The 17,500-nt window shown below is 40.8% G+C and overlaps 1 protein-coding gene across 1 annotated transcript in view; it reads right to left on the bottom strand.

Annotated features, from left to right (window-relative positions):
* Positions 1–17,500, bottom strand: part of LOC113819134 (knirps-related protein) — a gene marked incomplete in the record, with an annotated part of 184,997 nt that overhangs the window by 80,150 nt on the left and 87,347 nt on the right. The window contains 1 exon segment of the mRNA XM_070114841.1: positions 5,871–5,915. Within this exon segment, the coding sequence (XP_069970942.1) occupies positions 5,871–5,915 (45 nt within the window).

Genomic DNA, 17,500 nt, shown 5'->3' with positions numbered 1-17,500 from the left:
GCGGTCGCTGCGGTGGGCGTGGGAGGACAAACGACTCACTCTTGGAGGGGGCGTGGGGGCGTGGGCGTGGGGTTGTGGGCGGGGGGGTGGAGAGTGGGGTTGTGTGCGGGGGGTGGGGCGTGGGGGAGGGATTGTGGACGGGGGGTTGAGAGTAAGGGGGAGAGTGTGTTGGGCGGGGGGGGGGGGGGTGGAGCTTGGGGACGGGGCGCGGGCGTGGGGCTGTGGGCGGGGGGGGTGGAGCGTGGGGTTGAGAGTGGTGGGAGGGGGTGTGGGGCGGGGGGGTTGGGGCTTGGGGGAGGTTGTGCGGGCGGGGGGTGGAGCGTGGGGTTGGGGCGTGGGGGGGTTGAGAATGGGGTTGGGGGTTGGGGTGGTGGTGGTGGGGTGGCTCGGTTCTTCCTTCTCCACCTCTTCCTCCTCCTCCTTTTTCCTCCTTCTCCTTTGTCTTGATTTTGTTGGTGATTTTATTATTATTATCATTATTGTTGATGTTCTTGTTGGTGGCGGTTGTGTTATTATTGTTACTATCATTTTCATTATGATTCTTATTGTTATCATTATCATTATCACTATCATTATTATTACTGTCAATATTATCATTATTATTATCAGTTCATTATCATCACTATTATCATTTCATTATAAGTATTTTATCATTATTATCGTTATCATCATTATAATAATTATTAACATTAACATTATCATCATCTTAATAATAATGATTATTATTATCATTCTCCTTCCACCTTCTCCTCCTTCAGGAAATTAAGTAGGTGGAGGAGGAGGAGGAGGAGGAGGAGGAGGAAGAGGAGGAGGAAGAGAAGTCAGTAAAAGAAAGCGATGATGAGGAAGAAGAAGAAAAGGAAGAGAACAAAAGAAAGAAAGAGGAAACAGAGAAGCATAATGAATATAATAAATAGCATTGCTTCTCCATCAATAACAATTCTTCTCCACCAATGATTCTCCACCACTCTTTTACGCCTCGAGCTGGTATCTTAACCCTTATGGCATGGTGGTTTGAGGGTACCAAATACCAGGTAAATATTACAAGGGAGGGAAGGCTGTGGTGGAGTCTTTTTGTTTGTTTTGTTGTTGTTTTTGTTGTTGTTTTTTGTTTTGATTGCTGTTGTTGTTTTGTTGTTGTTGTTTTGTTTTTGTTTTGTTGTTGTTTTATTGTTGTTTTAGTTTTTGTTTTGTTGTTTTTGTTGTTTTGTTGTTGCTGTTGTTTTTGTTATTGTTGTTGTTGTTTTTTGTTGTTGTTTTTTTGTTTTTTGTTGTTGTTGTTGCTGCATAACTGGTTTTCACGGGTGGGATTCTTTTTGTTGTTGTTGTTGTCGTTGTATAGCTTAGATATTGCTTATTCGTGTTATCATTAGTGTAATTATTAGTAACTTTTTGTTATTGTTATTTCGTTGTTGTTATTGTTAATAGGATTTATATGCATTAGTTCTGTTGTTGTGATTGTGAAAAATTGTATTCATATGAATCCTATTAAAATAAAAAGTTCACTTTCATTCCTAGCAACTATCAATATTAGCGTTACAATCATCATCATTATCACCATCACTGATATATCACAACCTATAAAATATCGACTGACATTGCCTCTAAATATACACAAGAAAATTGATCTGCTAGAAAGTTGATTTTTTTATTACTATTCTTTTTTATTCTTTTTCTCTTTTTTTTTTTTTTCTTTTTTTTCTTGTTTTTTTTTTTTATATTTCTTTTTGGCTCGCGTAATGACATACCTCCCAGCTTGTCTCACCTGTACCCACCTGTACCCTGCTCACTTTTCTCACGCCTCATGTCTTTTTACCGTGAAATTGATACGTTGGCAACCCCCTTACCAAGTACAATACGAGTCATTTGGTAATAAATAATTTATTTTTTATTTTTTTTTTTAAGGTATCTCATTTATCTATTTCTAGTAAATGCGATCGGTTTTATTATAATTATTCTCTCGATAAGGTGTATGGTACATGGATATGGTTTTATCATGGACGTGACAAAGTATGTGGTATGAGAAGTATGTGGTATGTGTTACATCTCGTGAAGAGGACTTGCTTGATCTGAGATTCATATTTGACAAGGTATGTGGTCCATTTTATATCTAGATTCTTTATGGGTAGGTATATCGATAAATTGTTAAAAATCTTTGTTTTTTTTTCTCTCTTTATCTCTCTCTCTTTTCTTTCTCTTTTCTTTCTTTTTTCTCTCTGTCTTTCTCTTTTTCTCTCTCTATTTCTCTTTTTTCTCTCTCTTTCACTTTCTCTTTTATTTCTCTTTTCTCCTTCTTCCTCTCTCTCTTTTCTTTCTCTTTTCTCCCTCTTTCTCTCTCTCTTTTTTTTTTCTTTTTATCTCTCTTTCACATTCTCTTTTCTTTCTCTTTTCTCTCTCTCTCTCTCTTTTATTTTTTTATTTCTCTCTCATTCTCTTCATCTTCTTTTCCTCTTTCTTTTTCAATTATAAGGATTTTCCTCCGTACCCAACTGCAAGCATGATCGACTTAAACCACACCTGAACTGACTGACATTCGAGTCTACCTTAGCAATACACCCCCCCCTCCCCCCCTCCCTTCCCTCTCTCCCTTACCGCCCCCTCCCCCTTACCCCATTACCGCCCCCTCTCCCTTACCCCCTACCGCCTACTGCCCCCTCCCTTCCCCTTCCTCCCCCTTACCGCCCCCTTACCGCCCACTCCCCTCTCCCTTACCCCCTTACCGCCTACTCCCCCTCCCTCCCCCTTACCCCCCCTTACCGCCTACTTCCCCTCCCTCCCCCTTACCCCCTTACCGCCCCCTTACCCCCTTACCGTCCCCTCCCCCTCTCCCTTACCCCCTTACCGTCCCCCCTCCCCCTCTCCCTTACCCCCTTACCGCCTACTCCCCCTCTCCCTTACCCCTCTTACCCCTCCCCCCCCTCCCCCCTCCCCCCCTCCCTCGTGCCACAGCCGCAGACACTGTACCCAAGACAGTCTGAGTTCCTGTACCGTTGTACCACATCGTACCCCTGGCAGTCTGGTCATGGGTAATAGACCATCTGTAACCGCAGCCGAAACCGCAGTTAAACCCGCTTCAACACCTTTTAAAACTACGTAATCGTGCTTTGTAGGGTTTGATTCCGTTCTGTAGATTGTTTTTTTGGTTTATAAGTGGTAGAAAGGAGGAGAAGCGCGAGAGTATGGCGTAGGTATAAGAGAGAGAGAGAGAGAGAGAGAGAGAGAGAGAGAGAGAGAGAGAGAGAGAGAGAGAGAGAGAGAGAGAGAGAGAGAGAGAGAGAGAGAGATAAATAAACGGTAAATAAATCAATAAAATAATGATAATGATAAATCCCACAAAGAAATACATCGAGCGAATATGAAAAAAAAAAAAATCGAACACAAAGAGCGAAAAACAAAGAAAGAAAACGGAACACAGACATCGATCGGATACAATTATACAAAAGGCAAAACTCGCGCCAAATTTACCTCCCGCTCGTCGCCACGTAATCTCTCCCAGCGCCGTCGGACCGATATCCGATCCTTTCTTCTGCTTCGCGAGCCATAAATAAGTCCGAACCCCGGCGGCCAAGGTGTTTCCGAGACAGTCTTGTCATTATAGACATTATGGCCTCGTCTCCGCTCAGATTATCGCTCTTTAGGAAACGAAGTCCAGCCAATCGGTTATTTATGGTGAGCGAGGGTGTTCCGTTTTCTATTTTTGGGCGTGGGAGGATCGCCTTGAGGAGAGGAGTGTCATAGAAAACGAGAGGCGGGGAGGGTTCTGGTTTCGAGCTGGGCTACGGGTGTAATTTTTTTCTTTCTTTTTCTTCTTCTTCTTCTTCGTCTTATTCGTCTTCCTTTCCTTTCTTTTGTTCTTTTTTATCTCTTTCTTCTTCGTCTTATTCGTCTTCTTTTCTTTTCGCTTTTTTTTTTATTCTTCTTGATCTCTTTCTTCTTCGTCTTCGTTTTCTTCTTTTATATTTCTTCTTTCTTTTCCGTTTTTGTTCTTCTTAATCTCTTTCTTCTTCGTCTTCTTTTATATTTCTTATTTTCTTTACCTTTTTTGTTCTTGATCTTTTTCTTCTTCGTCTTCTTCTTTTATATTTCTTCGTTCTTTTCTTTTTTTTTGTTCTTCTCTTTCTTCTTCGTCTTCTTCTTGTATATTTATTCTTTCTTCTCCCTTTTTGTTCTTCTTAATCTCTTTCTTCTCCTTCCATTTTGCTTTTCTTTATCTCTTTCTTCATTTTCTTTTCTCCTTATTTATCTCTTTCTACCCCCTTTTCCTTCTCCACTTTCATCCTTTTCCTTCTTCCTTCTTTTCCACTTTGACGATTTTAGAAGATATTCTAAAAGATATTCTAAATTATCCAACGATTCACATGTTTTTTTCTTCTTTTTCATGATTTTAAAAGATATTCTAAACTATCCAACGAGTCACTTTCTTTCTTTCTTTCTTTCTTTCTATCTATCTTTCTTTCTTTCTTTCTGTCTTTCTTTCTTTCTTTCTTTCTTTCTTTCTTTCCTTCATTCTTTCTTTCTTTCTATCTATCCATCTTTCTTTCTTTCTTTCCTTCTTTCTATCTTTCTTTCTTTACCACAATTAACCAACGACCATAAACATCCATTTTTTCGACGCATTCGCAAACTCATTCATAATTTTTTCTTTCCTCTCTCTCTTTCACTTTCTCTTTTCTTTCTCTTTCTCTCTCTCTTTTCTTTGTTTTTCTCTCTTATTTCTCTCTCTCTTTCACATTCTCTTTTCTTTCTCTTTTCTCTTTCCACTCTCCTCGCCAACGGATAACGATAGGCGGTTCTTATATCCGGTATCCCTTCTCAGACGCCAACGCTATCCCGCGGTTTAATGTAAATGTAAACTATGAGACACTCGCTTATGATACGAGATAGTCACTTAAAATACCCACTGGATGGATCACGAGAAGAGAATTTTTTTTTTTTTTTTTTTTTGTCTTTGCCTTTTTTTTTGTCCTTGCTTTTCCTATTTCGTGTTTGTTTTTGCCTTTCTTTATACTTTTTTTTCTGTCTCTTCTTTTCCTCTTTTTTTGTGTGTGTGTGTTGTTGGTCTTTCTATCTTATTTGTCTATCTTTAGTTCTATCCTCTCCATCTTTTCATTTCTCTCTCGTATTTCACTGTTGTTCCTCTTTCTATCCTATATTTTCCTTTCTTTCCTCGTTTGGTATTCACCTCAGTAGAAGAGAAAACAGAATAAAAAACATAAATGAAAAAAACACCAAAAAATATTACACCAAAAAGCAATACCGACAACCTCGTCAAAGTGCTTTTTGTTTATTTGTTTATTTTCTATCACCAATTAATAAGCATAGTATAAGTACACAAAAGATAACTTTCATCGACCATAAAATCAAAGACGACTGCCAAAGTTCACAAAATGTCCACAAACAAAACCAACAGTTTCAGAGCGTAGCGGAACACACAGACCTCTCTCTCTCTTTCTCTCTCCTCTCTCTCCTCTCTCCTCTCTCTCTCTCTCTCTCTCTCTCTCTCTGTATCTTAATTCTTCTCATTTTCTTTCTTTGTTTCTCTTCCATTTTCTTTATCTATTTCATTCACTTATTTTATGATTCTCTTTCTCTTTTTCTCTTTGTCTATGTAGTCCTTTCGCGACTTTCATTCTACCTGGCTGCGTATCCCCGTCTTCTAACAGTTCGATTAACCTCGGTCTCAGCCTGATTGTAAATGTATCCTCACCTCCACATTAACGTCACAGGACATGCATTTAAAGAAAAGTTCAATTCGACATGGACTGTGTTCCGAATCGCCATAGTCTCAGCGTCGCGTCTTAAACGTGCGTGGATAACTTCGATATATAAAAAAAAGGTAAATTAATATGCTCACAGTAGCTCTTACATACCTTTGTAATGGCAGGTGCTGGGGCTGCATAAGTAGACACGTCGTCCTGGAAAATACAGATAGATTGTTAATTAATTTATAGACTTATAGATTGTTTTGTAAATAGTTTTGCTTTCGTCATATTGCTTCGAAGCGTGATTCGAATCGGGATGATCCGCGTCTGTGAGTAGATTGCTAATTCCCACTTGATCTCTTTCTCTTTTTTTTCTTCTATCTTCTTCCATCTCTTTCTCCTTTTTTTCTATCTTCTTCCATCTCTTTCCCTTTCTTTCTATCTTCTCCCATTTCTTTCCCTTTCTCTCTTTGTCCTTTTATCATCTCCCATCTCTTCCATCCTTGCTCCATCTTTCCACTTCCATCCCTTTTCTCGCAGTCTCTATTCCATTTCTTTTCTCTTTCTCCATCTCTCGCACTGTCTCTCTCTCTCTCCCTCTCTCTCTCTTTCTCCATCTCTCGTACTCTCTCTCTCTCTCCATCTCTCGTACTCTCTCTCTCCATCTCTCTCTATGTATCTATCTATCTATGTATCTATCCATCTCTATCTCCATATCTCTTTCTCTCTCTCCATCTCTCTCTATGTATCTATCTATCTCTTATCTCCTCCCTCTCCTCATCTCTTCTCTCCCTTCCCTCCCCTTATCCCTCCCTCCCTATTTACCCCTCCATATCCCTCTCCCTTCCCCCCTCCCACCCACCCAACCCCATCCCGAACCCCCCCCCAAAAAAAAAAAACAAAAAAAAAAAACCGACCGAGTTATTTCCGATCGAAAATCGCTTATGCAAATTTTGCGCCCATCCGTTCCCCTCTCTCTCTCTCCCTGCACCCGGCGCTACCCTCAAAGGCTCTCTCTTCTCTCTCTCTCGATTCCGATGCGTGTAATCGGGTTGTATGCTTTAAGTGGGTTTTATGCGGAGGACGAAGGCAATGGCTAATGGAGCGGTGAGTGTTGTCGTTGTCTTCGTCGTCGCCTGGTGTGAGATGGGGGGAATAGAGACATTCTCTGGGAAGAGAGAGGAGGAGGAATTGGGGAAGAATGAGAATGAGGAGAGGGAGGGAGAGAGGGAGGGAGAAAGAAAGAGAGAGAGAGAGAGAGAGAGAGAGAGAGAGAGAGAGAGAGGGGGAGAGAGAGAGAGAGAGAGAGAGAGAGAGAGAGAGAGAGAGAGAGAGAGAGAGAGAGAGAGAGAGAGGGGGAGAGAGAGAGAGAGAGAGAGAGAGAGAGAGAGAGAGAGAGAGAGAGAGAGAGAGAGAGAGAGAGAGAGAGAGAGAGAGAGAGAGAGAGAGAGAGAGAGAGAGAGGAGAGGAGAGAGAGAGAGAGAGAGAGAGAGAGAGAGAAAGAGTGAGAGAAAAGAGAGAGAGAGAAAGAAAGAGGGAGAAAAAGAGAGAGAGAGAAGTAAGAGAGAGGGGAGAGAGAAAAAGGGAGAGAAAGAGAGAGAAGAGAGAGAGAGAGAGAGAAAGAAAGAAGAAAGAGCGAGAGAACAAGATACCTCCATCAGATAAACGAGAGAAAGAGAAAAAAAAACGAAAGAAAGAGAAAAGAAAAACAGAAAGAAAGAAAGCAAAGGAGAACAAGATACCTCCATCAGATAAACGAGAGAAAGAGAGAGAGAGAGAGAGAGGGAAAATAAATATCTTGGTCTGAAAATCTGCTCTCAAAACCGCTTCGTTGAAAAAAAAAAGAAAAAAAAAATTAATACGAAATGAGCTTCTTGGAGAAAATGGGCAGCAACGCCTTCAAGATGATAATGAATTTTGAAATGTCTTTTTCTTTTTCGTGTTTTGGCCTCTTTTCTTTTTCTTTTTTTTGAATTGTTAAATTTTCTTAGTTTTTCTTCTCTTTTTCTTTTTTTTCTTTTTTTTATTTTCTTTTGTTTTGGTTTTATTGTCTTTCTATATATTTTTTTTTTCTTTTTCTATTTCTTTTCCTGTTTATTGTTCTGATATTTTTTCTAACGTTGATTTTTCTATTTTTTTTTCACTTCCTTTCGTTCATACTTTATTCCATTCTTTCCTTCTCACATTTTTCATGTTCTTCGTTTTTTTTCAATCCTTCTCATTTTTCCTTCTTCTTCTTCGTTGTCTCCATTCCTTCTTCGATTTCTCCTTTCCTTCTACATTTTCTTCTTCTTCTTCTTCATTTTCTTCTTTCCTTCTCATTTCCCCCTCTTCTTCTTCGTTGTCTCCATTCCTTCTTCTTCTCAATTCCTTCTCATTTCCTTTCTCATTTCTCATCATTTTCTCCATTCCTTTACATTTTTCCTTCTTATTCTTCTTCTTCTTTTCCTTCTTCTTCTCATTTCCTTCTCATTTCTCATCATTTTCTCCATTCCTCCACATTTTTCCTTCTTCTTCTTCTTCTTCTTTTCCTTCTTCTTCTCATTTCCTTCTCATTTTTCATCATTTTCTCCATTCCTCCTCATTCTTCCTTCTTCTTCTTCTTCTTCTTCTTTCAATACCAACTTTTCCACAACCTGATGCCTTTGTCGACCTGCCTTGACTTGCATATATTTTTGAGCGATCTTTCTGCAAGAAATATATTGCAAGCGGACGGGTTACGGTTTGCAGGCATCAGCTGTGTGGGAATAATTGGCAGGGCTGATAATCATCATTAATCCTTAATGATGTACGTCGTTTTAATTAAGGTCATGCGTGGGTCATGTTAGTTCACGTGTTAAATATCGGTGCTTGGTGTATGTGTGTGTTGTGTATTGTATAGTTATTTGCTTATTATGAATTTGTTGTTATTGTTGGTATCATTATTATCGTTATCATTATGGTCATTACTGTTATTATTATCGTTATTATTATTACCAACAGAGAGAGGAAGAGATAGATAGATAGATAGATAGAGATAGATAGATAGATAGATAGATAGGTAGATAGATGGATAGATAGATAGATAGATAGATAGATAGATAGATAGATAGATAGATTGATTGATTGATTGATTGATTGATTGATTGATAGATATATATATAGATTGACAGATAGACAGAGAGAGAGATAGAAAGAGAAAGACAGAGACAGACAGATAGATAGATAGATAGAGAGAGTATAAGGGGGTAAGATAACTCAGAAGGTGCATAAGTATGAGGGGTAAGGGAAGAGGGAGGGGGGGAGGGAGGGAGGGAGGTCAGGGGAGTATGAGTATAAGGAGGGGGCAAGAGAGGGGAAGGGGAGGGAGGAAGGGGGAGAGGGGAGGGGAGGATTGGGGAAAGGGGGAGGGAGGGAGGGGGAGAGGGGAGAGAGGGAGGGGGAGAGGGGAGGGAGGAAGGGGGAAGGGGGAGGGGGCAGGAGAGGGGGAGGGGGGGAGGGAGGGAGGAGGGGGAGAGGGGAGGAGGAGGAGCAGGGGAGAAGGAGGGGGAGGAGAGGAGGGAGGGAGGGGAGGGAGAAGGAGGGGGGAGAGGGGAGGGAGGGAGGGGGAGAGGGGAGGGAGGGAGGGGGAGAGGGGAGGGAGGGAGGGGGAGGGGGAGGGAGGGAGGGGGAGAGGGGAGGGGGGAGGGAGAGGGGAGGGAGGAGGGGGGGAGGGGAGGGAGGAAGGGGGAGAGGGGAGGGAGGAAGGGGGAGAGGGGAGGGAGGGAGGGGGAGAGGGGAGGGAGGGGGAGAGGGGAGGGATATAAGTGTGACAAAGTGCGTAGCTTAACACTTGACTGAATTCCTTCCTTTTTTTATTTCTTTTATATTTATTCTAATTACTCGTTTTATATTATTGTTATCGACTTTTTATTTCATTTATTTGTTATTATTATTTTATTTATTATTGTCATTCATTATTCATGTCTAATAATTGCAAAAAATCATATTATTGATAATGACGATAGAAATATTAATGATGATAGTAATGATAAGGTTGATAATGATTGTTTTAATTAAAATAACAATCATTGCAATGGTGATGATGATAATGAAATAATCATAACGATTATCAACAATGTTTTTCTTAAAGTAAGATTATAAAAAATAGAAAATAAAATAAAAGCGATGTGAATGAAAATAATGATAAAGATTAATTTAATGATAATGATCGTATTTGTGATAATGATGATATTAATCATAATAACAAACGTAAAAACAACCAAACCAAATCAGATATCAAAGTAACAATAATAATCACAAATAAAAAACAATAACAATAAACAACATCCCCCCCAAAAAAGAAAATAGAAAATAAAAAATAAAACACGACATGACATGGATAAAGAAAACCAAACCAAATAAAGAAAACAAACAAGCAAAACAACAACACTGACAATGAAAAACCAACAACTCCTCTAAACTCTAAACTCTAAAAACAACAACAACAACAACAAAATAACAACAAAAACAACAACAACAACAACATCTACAACAACGACAACAACAACAACAACAACAATAATAATAATAATAATAATAATAATAATAATAATAATAATAACAATAATAATAATAATAATAATAATAATAATAATAATAACAATAATAATAATAACAACAACAACAATAATAATAATAATAAAAAAAATAATGATAATAATAATAATAATAATAATAATAATAATAATAATAATAATAATAATAATAATAATAATAATGATAATAATAATAATAATAATAATAATAATAACAACAACAATAATAATAGAAATAATAATAATAATAATGATAATAATAATAATAACAATAATAATAATAATAAAACAGGAAAAAAATCCACTAAATTTCATCTCCAGAGATCCCGGCCAATAGAACCAGCGTGACTTGAAAGTGTATCATTTTTTATTAATTATCCAGCGAGAACCGGCCATTATATTGAGTGATGTGACATGAGGTTGAGATGTAGCGGGGGGGTGGGAGGGAGGGGAAGGGAGAAGGGGGATGGAGGGGAGAGGAGAAGGGGAAGGATGGGAGGAGAGGGAGATGGAGGGGAGAGGGGAGGAAGGAGGAAGGGGGATGGGAATGGGGAGGGGGAAGAGGAGGAGAAGGGAGATGGGAGGGAGGGGGGGAGGAAGGAGGAGGAAGGGGAGGAAGGGGAAGGGGGATGGGAAGAATGGGGGATGGGATGGGAGATGGGAGGGGAAGGGGAGAAGAAGCGAGAGGAAGGAGGAAGGGGGAGGGAAGGGGAGGGGGGGGAGGGAGAAGGGGGAAGGGGGAAGGGGGAGGGGAAGGTCGATGAAATGGAGAGGAATTTGGGAAGGGGAAAGTGAGAAGGGAGGGTGGAAGGGAATAGGGATGGGAGAGGAGAATGAAGAGGAATGGCGGAGGGGATAGAAAGGGAAGGGGAAGGAAAGAGAGGGGAAGGAGGAATGGAAAATGGACAAGGGAGGGGGAGAGAGAGGAAGAGGGGGGAATGGGCTAGAAAAAAGGAAACAGGAAGGTAGGAAGGGGTTGAGGTAGAAGGACGAAAGGAAGAGGGGAATAGAAGAGATAAATGGAAAGAGGAAAAGAAGAGGGACGAGAAATAAAGGGGGGAAAGAGAGATGAGGAAAAAGTAGGATAAGAAAAGAAAACAGAGTCGGAGATAAGAAAAAGAAGAGTCAGAGAAACAAGAGAAGAAGACAAAAGAATAAGAAAATAAGAGAAGAAGAGAAAAAAGGAAAGAAAAGGAGAAAAAAAATATCAGAAAAAGAGGAAGAAAATTAAGAAAAAAATGAAAGCAAAAAAGAAGAAAAAGAAAAAGGAGAAGAAAAAACAAAGAAGAAATAAAAAGACGAAAAAAATAAAAGCAGAAAAAAAAAATTAGAGAAGGAACAAAATGACGTTAAAACGGATTTATTGAAGATCCTTTTTCGGCTGTTTATAGCGAACGCACAGCTAAACGTGACAGGTCCTTCTCGAACGCGGCCAAGCGAGGTGTGTCTTAATGGAACGCAGGCCAGTCTTGTCTTGTTCATCTTGTTCTTGTTCTTGTTCTTCTCTCGTCTTGTTTTTTTTCAGTTTTCGGCTTATTCTTAATCTTTTGCCTTTTATTATTATTGATATTATTTTTTTATTTCTTCTTTTTATTTCTTCTTTTTTTTCTTCTGTTCTTCTTCTTGGTTTTCTTCTTCCTCTTCTTCGTCTTCCTCGTTTTTCTATTTTTCCTCTTCTTCTTAATCCTCTTATCCCTCCTCCTCCTCGTCTTCTCCTTTTCCTCTTCCTCTTATTCCTCCTCCTCCTCTTTCGTCTACCTCCTCCTCTTTTCCTCTTGTTCCCCTCCTCTTCCTCTTATTCCTCTTCCTTATTCTTCTCCTTTCTCATTTTCTTATTATTCTTCATCTTCTTCTTCTTTCTCCTCCTCCTCCTTCTCATCATCATCAACATTATTCTCTTTCTCCTGATTCCCCATTTCCTTCTCATTTCTTCTTCTTAATTCTCCTCTTCTCCTCCTTCCCTATTCTTACGATTATTCCCTTTCTCTCTTTCTCCTTATTTATCACCATTTCTCTCTTAGTTATTTTAAATCCTCAACGTTTTTTTTCACGTCATTTAACAGAAGGTGTTTCGCAGATGAAGTGACGTTGAATAAATGTGAAAATTACTTTTAATTAACGAAGTGAAACAACCGATTAATAAAATTAGAGATGTTGTTAGTTAACTTATAATTTTATAAGGAAATTCTTTCAATTCTTTTAATCATCTTTAACAGAATAAGAAGTTCATGCTAAATACGTTTTTATTTTATTCTATTTATTTAATTATTTTTCATTTATCTATCTATTTTTTGATACGACAAAAGATATGTCGTTTGTAAGGTACATGTTTATGGGAGAATAGATAAATAGGTAGATAGATAGATAAGCTAAATATGTATATATTTTTTTCTTCATTGTAAATACGATAAAATATGTGTTATTTGTAAGGTACATATTTATGGATTCATAGATATATAGGTAGATAAATAGATAAGTAGATAGATAGGGAAGGAGATTGATAGAAAGAGACACAAATAGGTAGATATGTAGATAGCTAAAATGGAATGATAAATAGATATATAGATAGATGCAATAGATAGCTAGATAGATTGATGAACTAATATATGGATGGAGAGATGGCTTGATAGATAGATAGACAGATAGATGGTGATAAAGGGTACACAGAGACATATATTAATCGTCAAATATCTAAATGAAGATGTATGATTCGTCGAAAGATACACATACATAAATAATTGAATAGATTGATGTCTTCAATTCCATTTGTACAAATCTCTTTATGAACCATTATCATTATTGTTCCTTCCCTTTCTCCATCTTCGTTTATCTTTGTAATTATATACGCGTGTTTAATAGTATGGTTTTCCCGGTTATAAGTGTTTATAAGTGTTTATAAGTGTTTATAAGTTTTTGTAAGTGTTTATAAGTTTTTGTAAGTGTATATAAGTGTTTATAAGTGTTTAGTTAGAGATGGTCAGGGACTTAATGAAGGGGGTAGGGTAAGGAGGGGGAGAGGGGGGAGGAGGAGGAGGAGGTGGGAGAGAGAGAGGAGAAGAGTGGGAGGGAGGGAGGAGAAGGGGGAGGGAGGAGGGAAGAGGAGAAGAGGGAGGGGAAGGGAGGAGAAGAGGGGACGGGAGGAGGGAGGAGGAGGAGGAGGGTAGGGGAGGAGGAGGAAGGAGGGAGAAGGGGAGAAGGGAGGGGAGGGGGAGGAGGGAAGGAGGAAGGGGAGGGAGGGAGGAGGGGGGAGAAGAGGAGGAGTGGAGGGAGTGGGAGGAGATGGGGGAGAGGGGGGGGAGGGAGGTCGTGCTGACCCTCAGGGGACCTTAGGCAAGTGCTCGTGCCTTGGGGGACGCCCTTGGAGGAGGTGGTATTCGTGATCTTGTTCTCTCTCTCTCTCTCTCTCTCTCTCTCTCTCTCTCTCTCTCTCTCTCTCTCTCTCTCTCTCTATTTGTGTGTATGTGTGTGCGTGTGTGTGTATGTGTGTGTCTGTCTGTCAATCTCTCTTTCTCCTTTTCCCTCCCTCCCTCCCTCCCTCCCTCTCTCTCTCTCTCTCTCTCTCTCTCTCTCTCTCTCTCTGTCTATCTATCTCTCTATATCTCTCTCTCTCTCTCTCTCTCTCTCTCTTTCTCTCTCTCTCTCTCTCTCTCTCTCTCTCTCCTCTCTCTCCTCCTCCCTCCTCCCTTCCTCTCCTTCCCTCCCTCCCTCCCTCCCTCCCTCTCTCCCTCCCTCTCTCTCTCTCTCTTTCTCAACCCCTTTTCATAATCCATTTTCCTTCTTCTTTTCCCCCCTTTTTCTCTCTATCAGTTTCACCAATCATCCGCGAATGAAGGAGGTAAGGAGCAAATATTTGATTAATCTCAAGGCTTTTGAAATTAATTAATGATCGCGGGTTCACTCTCATTACAATCCATTACCTCACCATCTGTTCCACCAACCCGCTCGGAGATATGCAAAGAATGAGGGGGATTGAGGGATTCTTTTGGGGTTGAAAAGGGAAAAGAAAAGAAAAGAGAAAAAAGATGGGGGTGGAGGTTGGTGGGTGGTGGGGAGGGGGGAGAGGGAGGGGGAAGAAGGGAGGGAGGGAAGGGGAAGGGAGGAAGGGAGGGAGGGAAGGGAAGGGGGAGAGGGGTGGAGGGAGATACATGCGTTCTTTGGGTTGGATATATATATATATATATATATATATATATATATATATATATATATATATACATATATGGGTGGAGGTTGGCGGGAGGTTGGAAGGGGGGGAAGGGAGGAAGGGAGGAAGGATGGAAGGGAGAAGAGGGAGAGGGGAGGGAGGGAGATATGCAAAGAATGAGGGATTCTCCACATGAGAGGGGTGGAGGGAGGGGGATATGAAAGGGGAGAGGGGAGGCGGGAGAGAGGGAGGAGGCGGGAATGGGGGAGAGAGGGAGGGAAGGAAATATGCAAAAAAGTAAAATAAATAAGAATAATAATAATGATAAAAATAAATAAATAAAGATGGGTGGAGGGGGTTGGAAGAAGGGGTTGGTGGGAGGGGGGGAAAGGGGTGGAGGGAGGGGGATATTAGAGGAGGGGGGGATAGAGGGGAAGGTAGAGGGGAGGGAGGAAGGAGGTTGGAGTGAAGAAGAGGAAGATTATAAAGAAAAGTTAAGACGATGAAGAAAGAATCACAAAAAAAAAAAATGGAAGAATTATCTCAAAGATAATAATAGTAAGGAGAAGAAGAAGAAAAAGAAAAAAAAAAAAGAATAAAACAAAAAATCGAATAATCAAAAAAAATAAAAAATAAAAATGAATAAATAAAACCAAAAAATACAAAAAAAGAAAAACAAAACAAATAATAATAATAATAATAAAGATAAATATATGAATATAAAAATTAAGGCAAACCATTTCAACATTTGAACATTTCCCCAGCCGCCCCCAAAACCCTCTTCCCCCCCTCCCCCCCCAATACAAGGGCAGACCGGGGGCGTGCGGGCGTGGGACACATAGACGAAGAGAAGCGACCAAACACCATATCTATTACAACTGGAACGAAGTGGGATGAAAAAATCTATCGAATTAAAAAAAGAAAAAAGATGAAGAATGTGAAAGCGGAAGGGAAGCTATCGGTCGTTGATGTGTACACGTAGGCGTGCACATGGGTTTGTGTGTACGTATGTGTGTGTATGTTGGGTGGTGAGGGTAAGGGTAAGGGTGTGTGGGTATGTGTGTGTGTGTGTGTGTGTGTGTGTGTGTGTGTGTGTGTGTGTGTGTGTGTGTGTGTGTGTGTGTGTGTGTGTGTGTGTGTGTGTGTGTGTGTGTGTGTGTGTGTGTGTGTGTGTGTGTATGTATGTATGTAAGTATGGATGGATAGATTTATTATACGTGTATATATACAGACAGACAACCAGAGAGACAGATGTTTATAGACGTGGCAACACAAACAAACAAACAAACATGTATTCTCCTCTTACCCCCCCACCCCTACACATACAAATAAACATAGATATATACTCTGTCTCCTTCCCCGCACAGACAAACAATCAGAATCAGATTAAACAAACAAACACAAAAATACATTCCTTACACTCTTCCTACAGACGCAACCCCTCTCCCCCTCTCCCCCTCTCCCTCCCACCTTCTCCACCCTCTCCTCCTCTCCCTCCTACACCCATACCTGGCTACTCCACCTCCCAACACCCCCTCACAAGTCCTTCCTACCAACTTTCCCCTACACTCCTCTCCTTCCCCTCTCTCCCATCCCTCTCTCACCCCCTTCCCTATCCCTATCCCTCCCCTCTCCCTCTACCATCCCCCATTCAACTCCCTCCATCCCTCTCCACCCCTCCCTCTCGTTCCCATCTCTCCCAGTTCCCCCCCCAACTCCACTCCACTCCCTCCAGTCCTTCGGCAAACACTGACCTGAGCTTCCTCCTCCCCTCTCCCTCCCCTTCCCCTTCCCCTTCCCCCCTCCCACACTCTGGACCTCTCACCCCATCTACTCCTCCTCCCTTCCCATCCTCCCCACACACTCTCGTCTTCCCTCTACCCACTCCACTCCCTCCCTCCTCCGGCACACTCTGACTCGAGCTTCCCTCCCTCCTCCTCCTTCCCCTCCCTCCCCTCCCACACTCTCTCCTCAATCTCTCCCTCTCTCTCCCCTCCCTCCCTCCCCCTCCCTTCCCCCCCTCCCACACACTCCCACCCTCACTCCCTTCCCTCCTCTCCTCCCACCCTCACTCCCTCCCACCCTTCCCCCTCCCCTCCTCCCACCTCTCCCACACTCCCCACACTCTCGACCTCCTCACCTTGCCTCCCCAGCTGCCCAAGATTCTCCGCAAGACAACCCAACTGGACCAGCTGAAGGGGGGGGGGGGCGGCCGAGAGCACCGCTGCCTCGGCCGAGATGACGCGCGCTGAAAGCTGATCGCTGAAGCCGGGGGGTGGGGTGGGCAGGGGGAGGGGGTGAGGGGGGGACGATTGCATTTTTTTTTTTTTTTTTTTTTTTTTTGGTGGTGGGGGTTGGGTGTGAATGTATGTGTGTATGATGTATGTATATATGTACACATGTAAACACATGCATATATCTACATATATGTGCGCATATGTATAAGTATACGTACATATATGCATAAATACATACATAGACACACATACACAAACACACAAACACACACACACACACACACACACACACACACACACACACATACACACACACACACATATGTATAGCTATATATATATATATATATATATATATATATATATATATATATATATATATATATATATATATATGTATGTATGTATGTATGTATGTATGTATCTTTCTATATGTATATATATACACATATAGGGCCTATACATACATACATATATATACATATATATATATATATATATATATATATATATATATATATATATATATACATATTTCATCTTCTCTTCCAATATCTTAAAGTCATTTTGATAATTAGTCTTGTTTTCGCGTATCTAACATGTAACAAGAGCATGATACCATCCCCCTCCCCCCCTCCTTCCTCCCCCCCATCCCCCAAAATGCCCCCTCCCCCTCCAAAAAAAAAGGATAAATAAATAAAGAAGAAGAAGAAGAAGAAGAAGAAGAAGAAGAAGAAGAAGAAGAAGAAGAAGAAGAAGAAGAAGAAGAAGAAGAAGAAAAATCCGGCCATAATTACTTTGCGTGTGATTATTATGTGTGGATTAATCTAATCGCTCATCTTATCAGAAAATTAGACAGAG

The sequence above is a fragment of the Penaeus vannamei genome, chromosome 36 (genome assembly GCF_042767895.1).
Source record: "Penaeus vannamei isolate JL-2024 chromosome 36, ASM4276789v1, whole genome shotgun sequence".
In the NCBI taxonomy this organism is placed as follows: Eukaryota; Metazoa; Arthropoda; class Malacostraca; order Decapoda; family Penaeidae; genus Penaeus; species Penaeus vannamei.
Note: the sequence above shows the minus strand (reverse complement) of the source record. Positions and strands in the feature narration are given on the sequence as shown.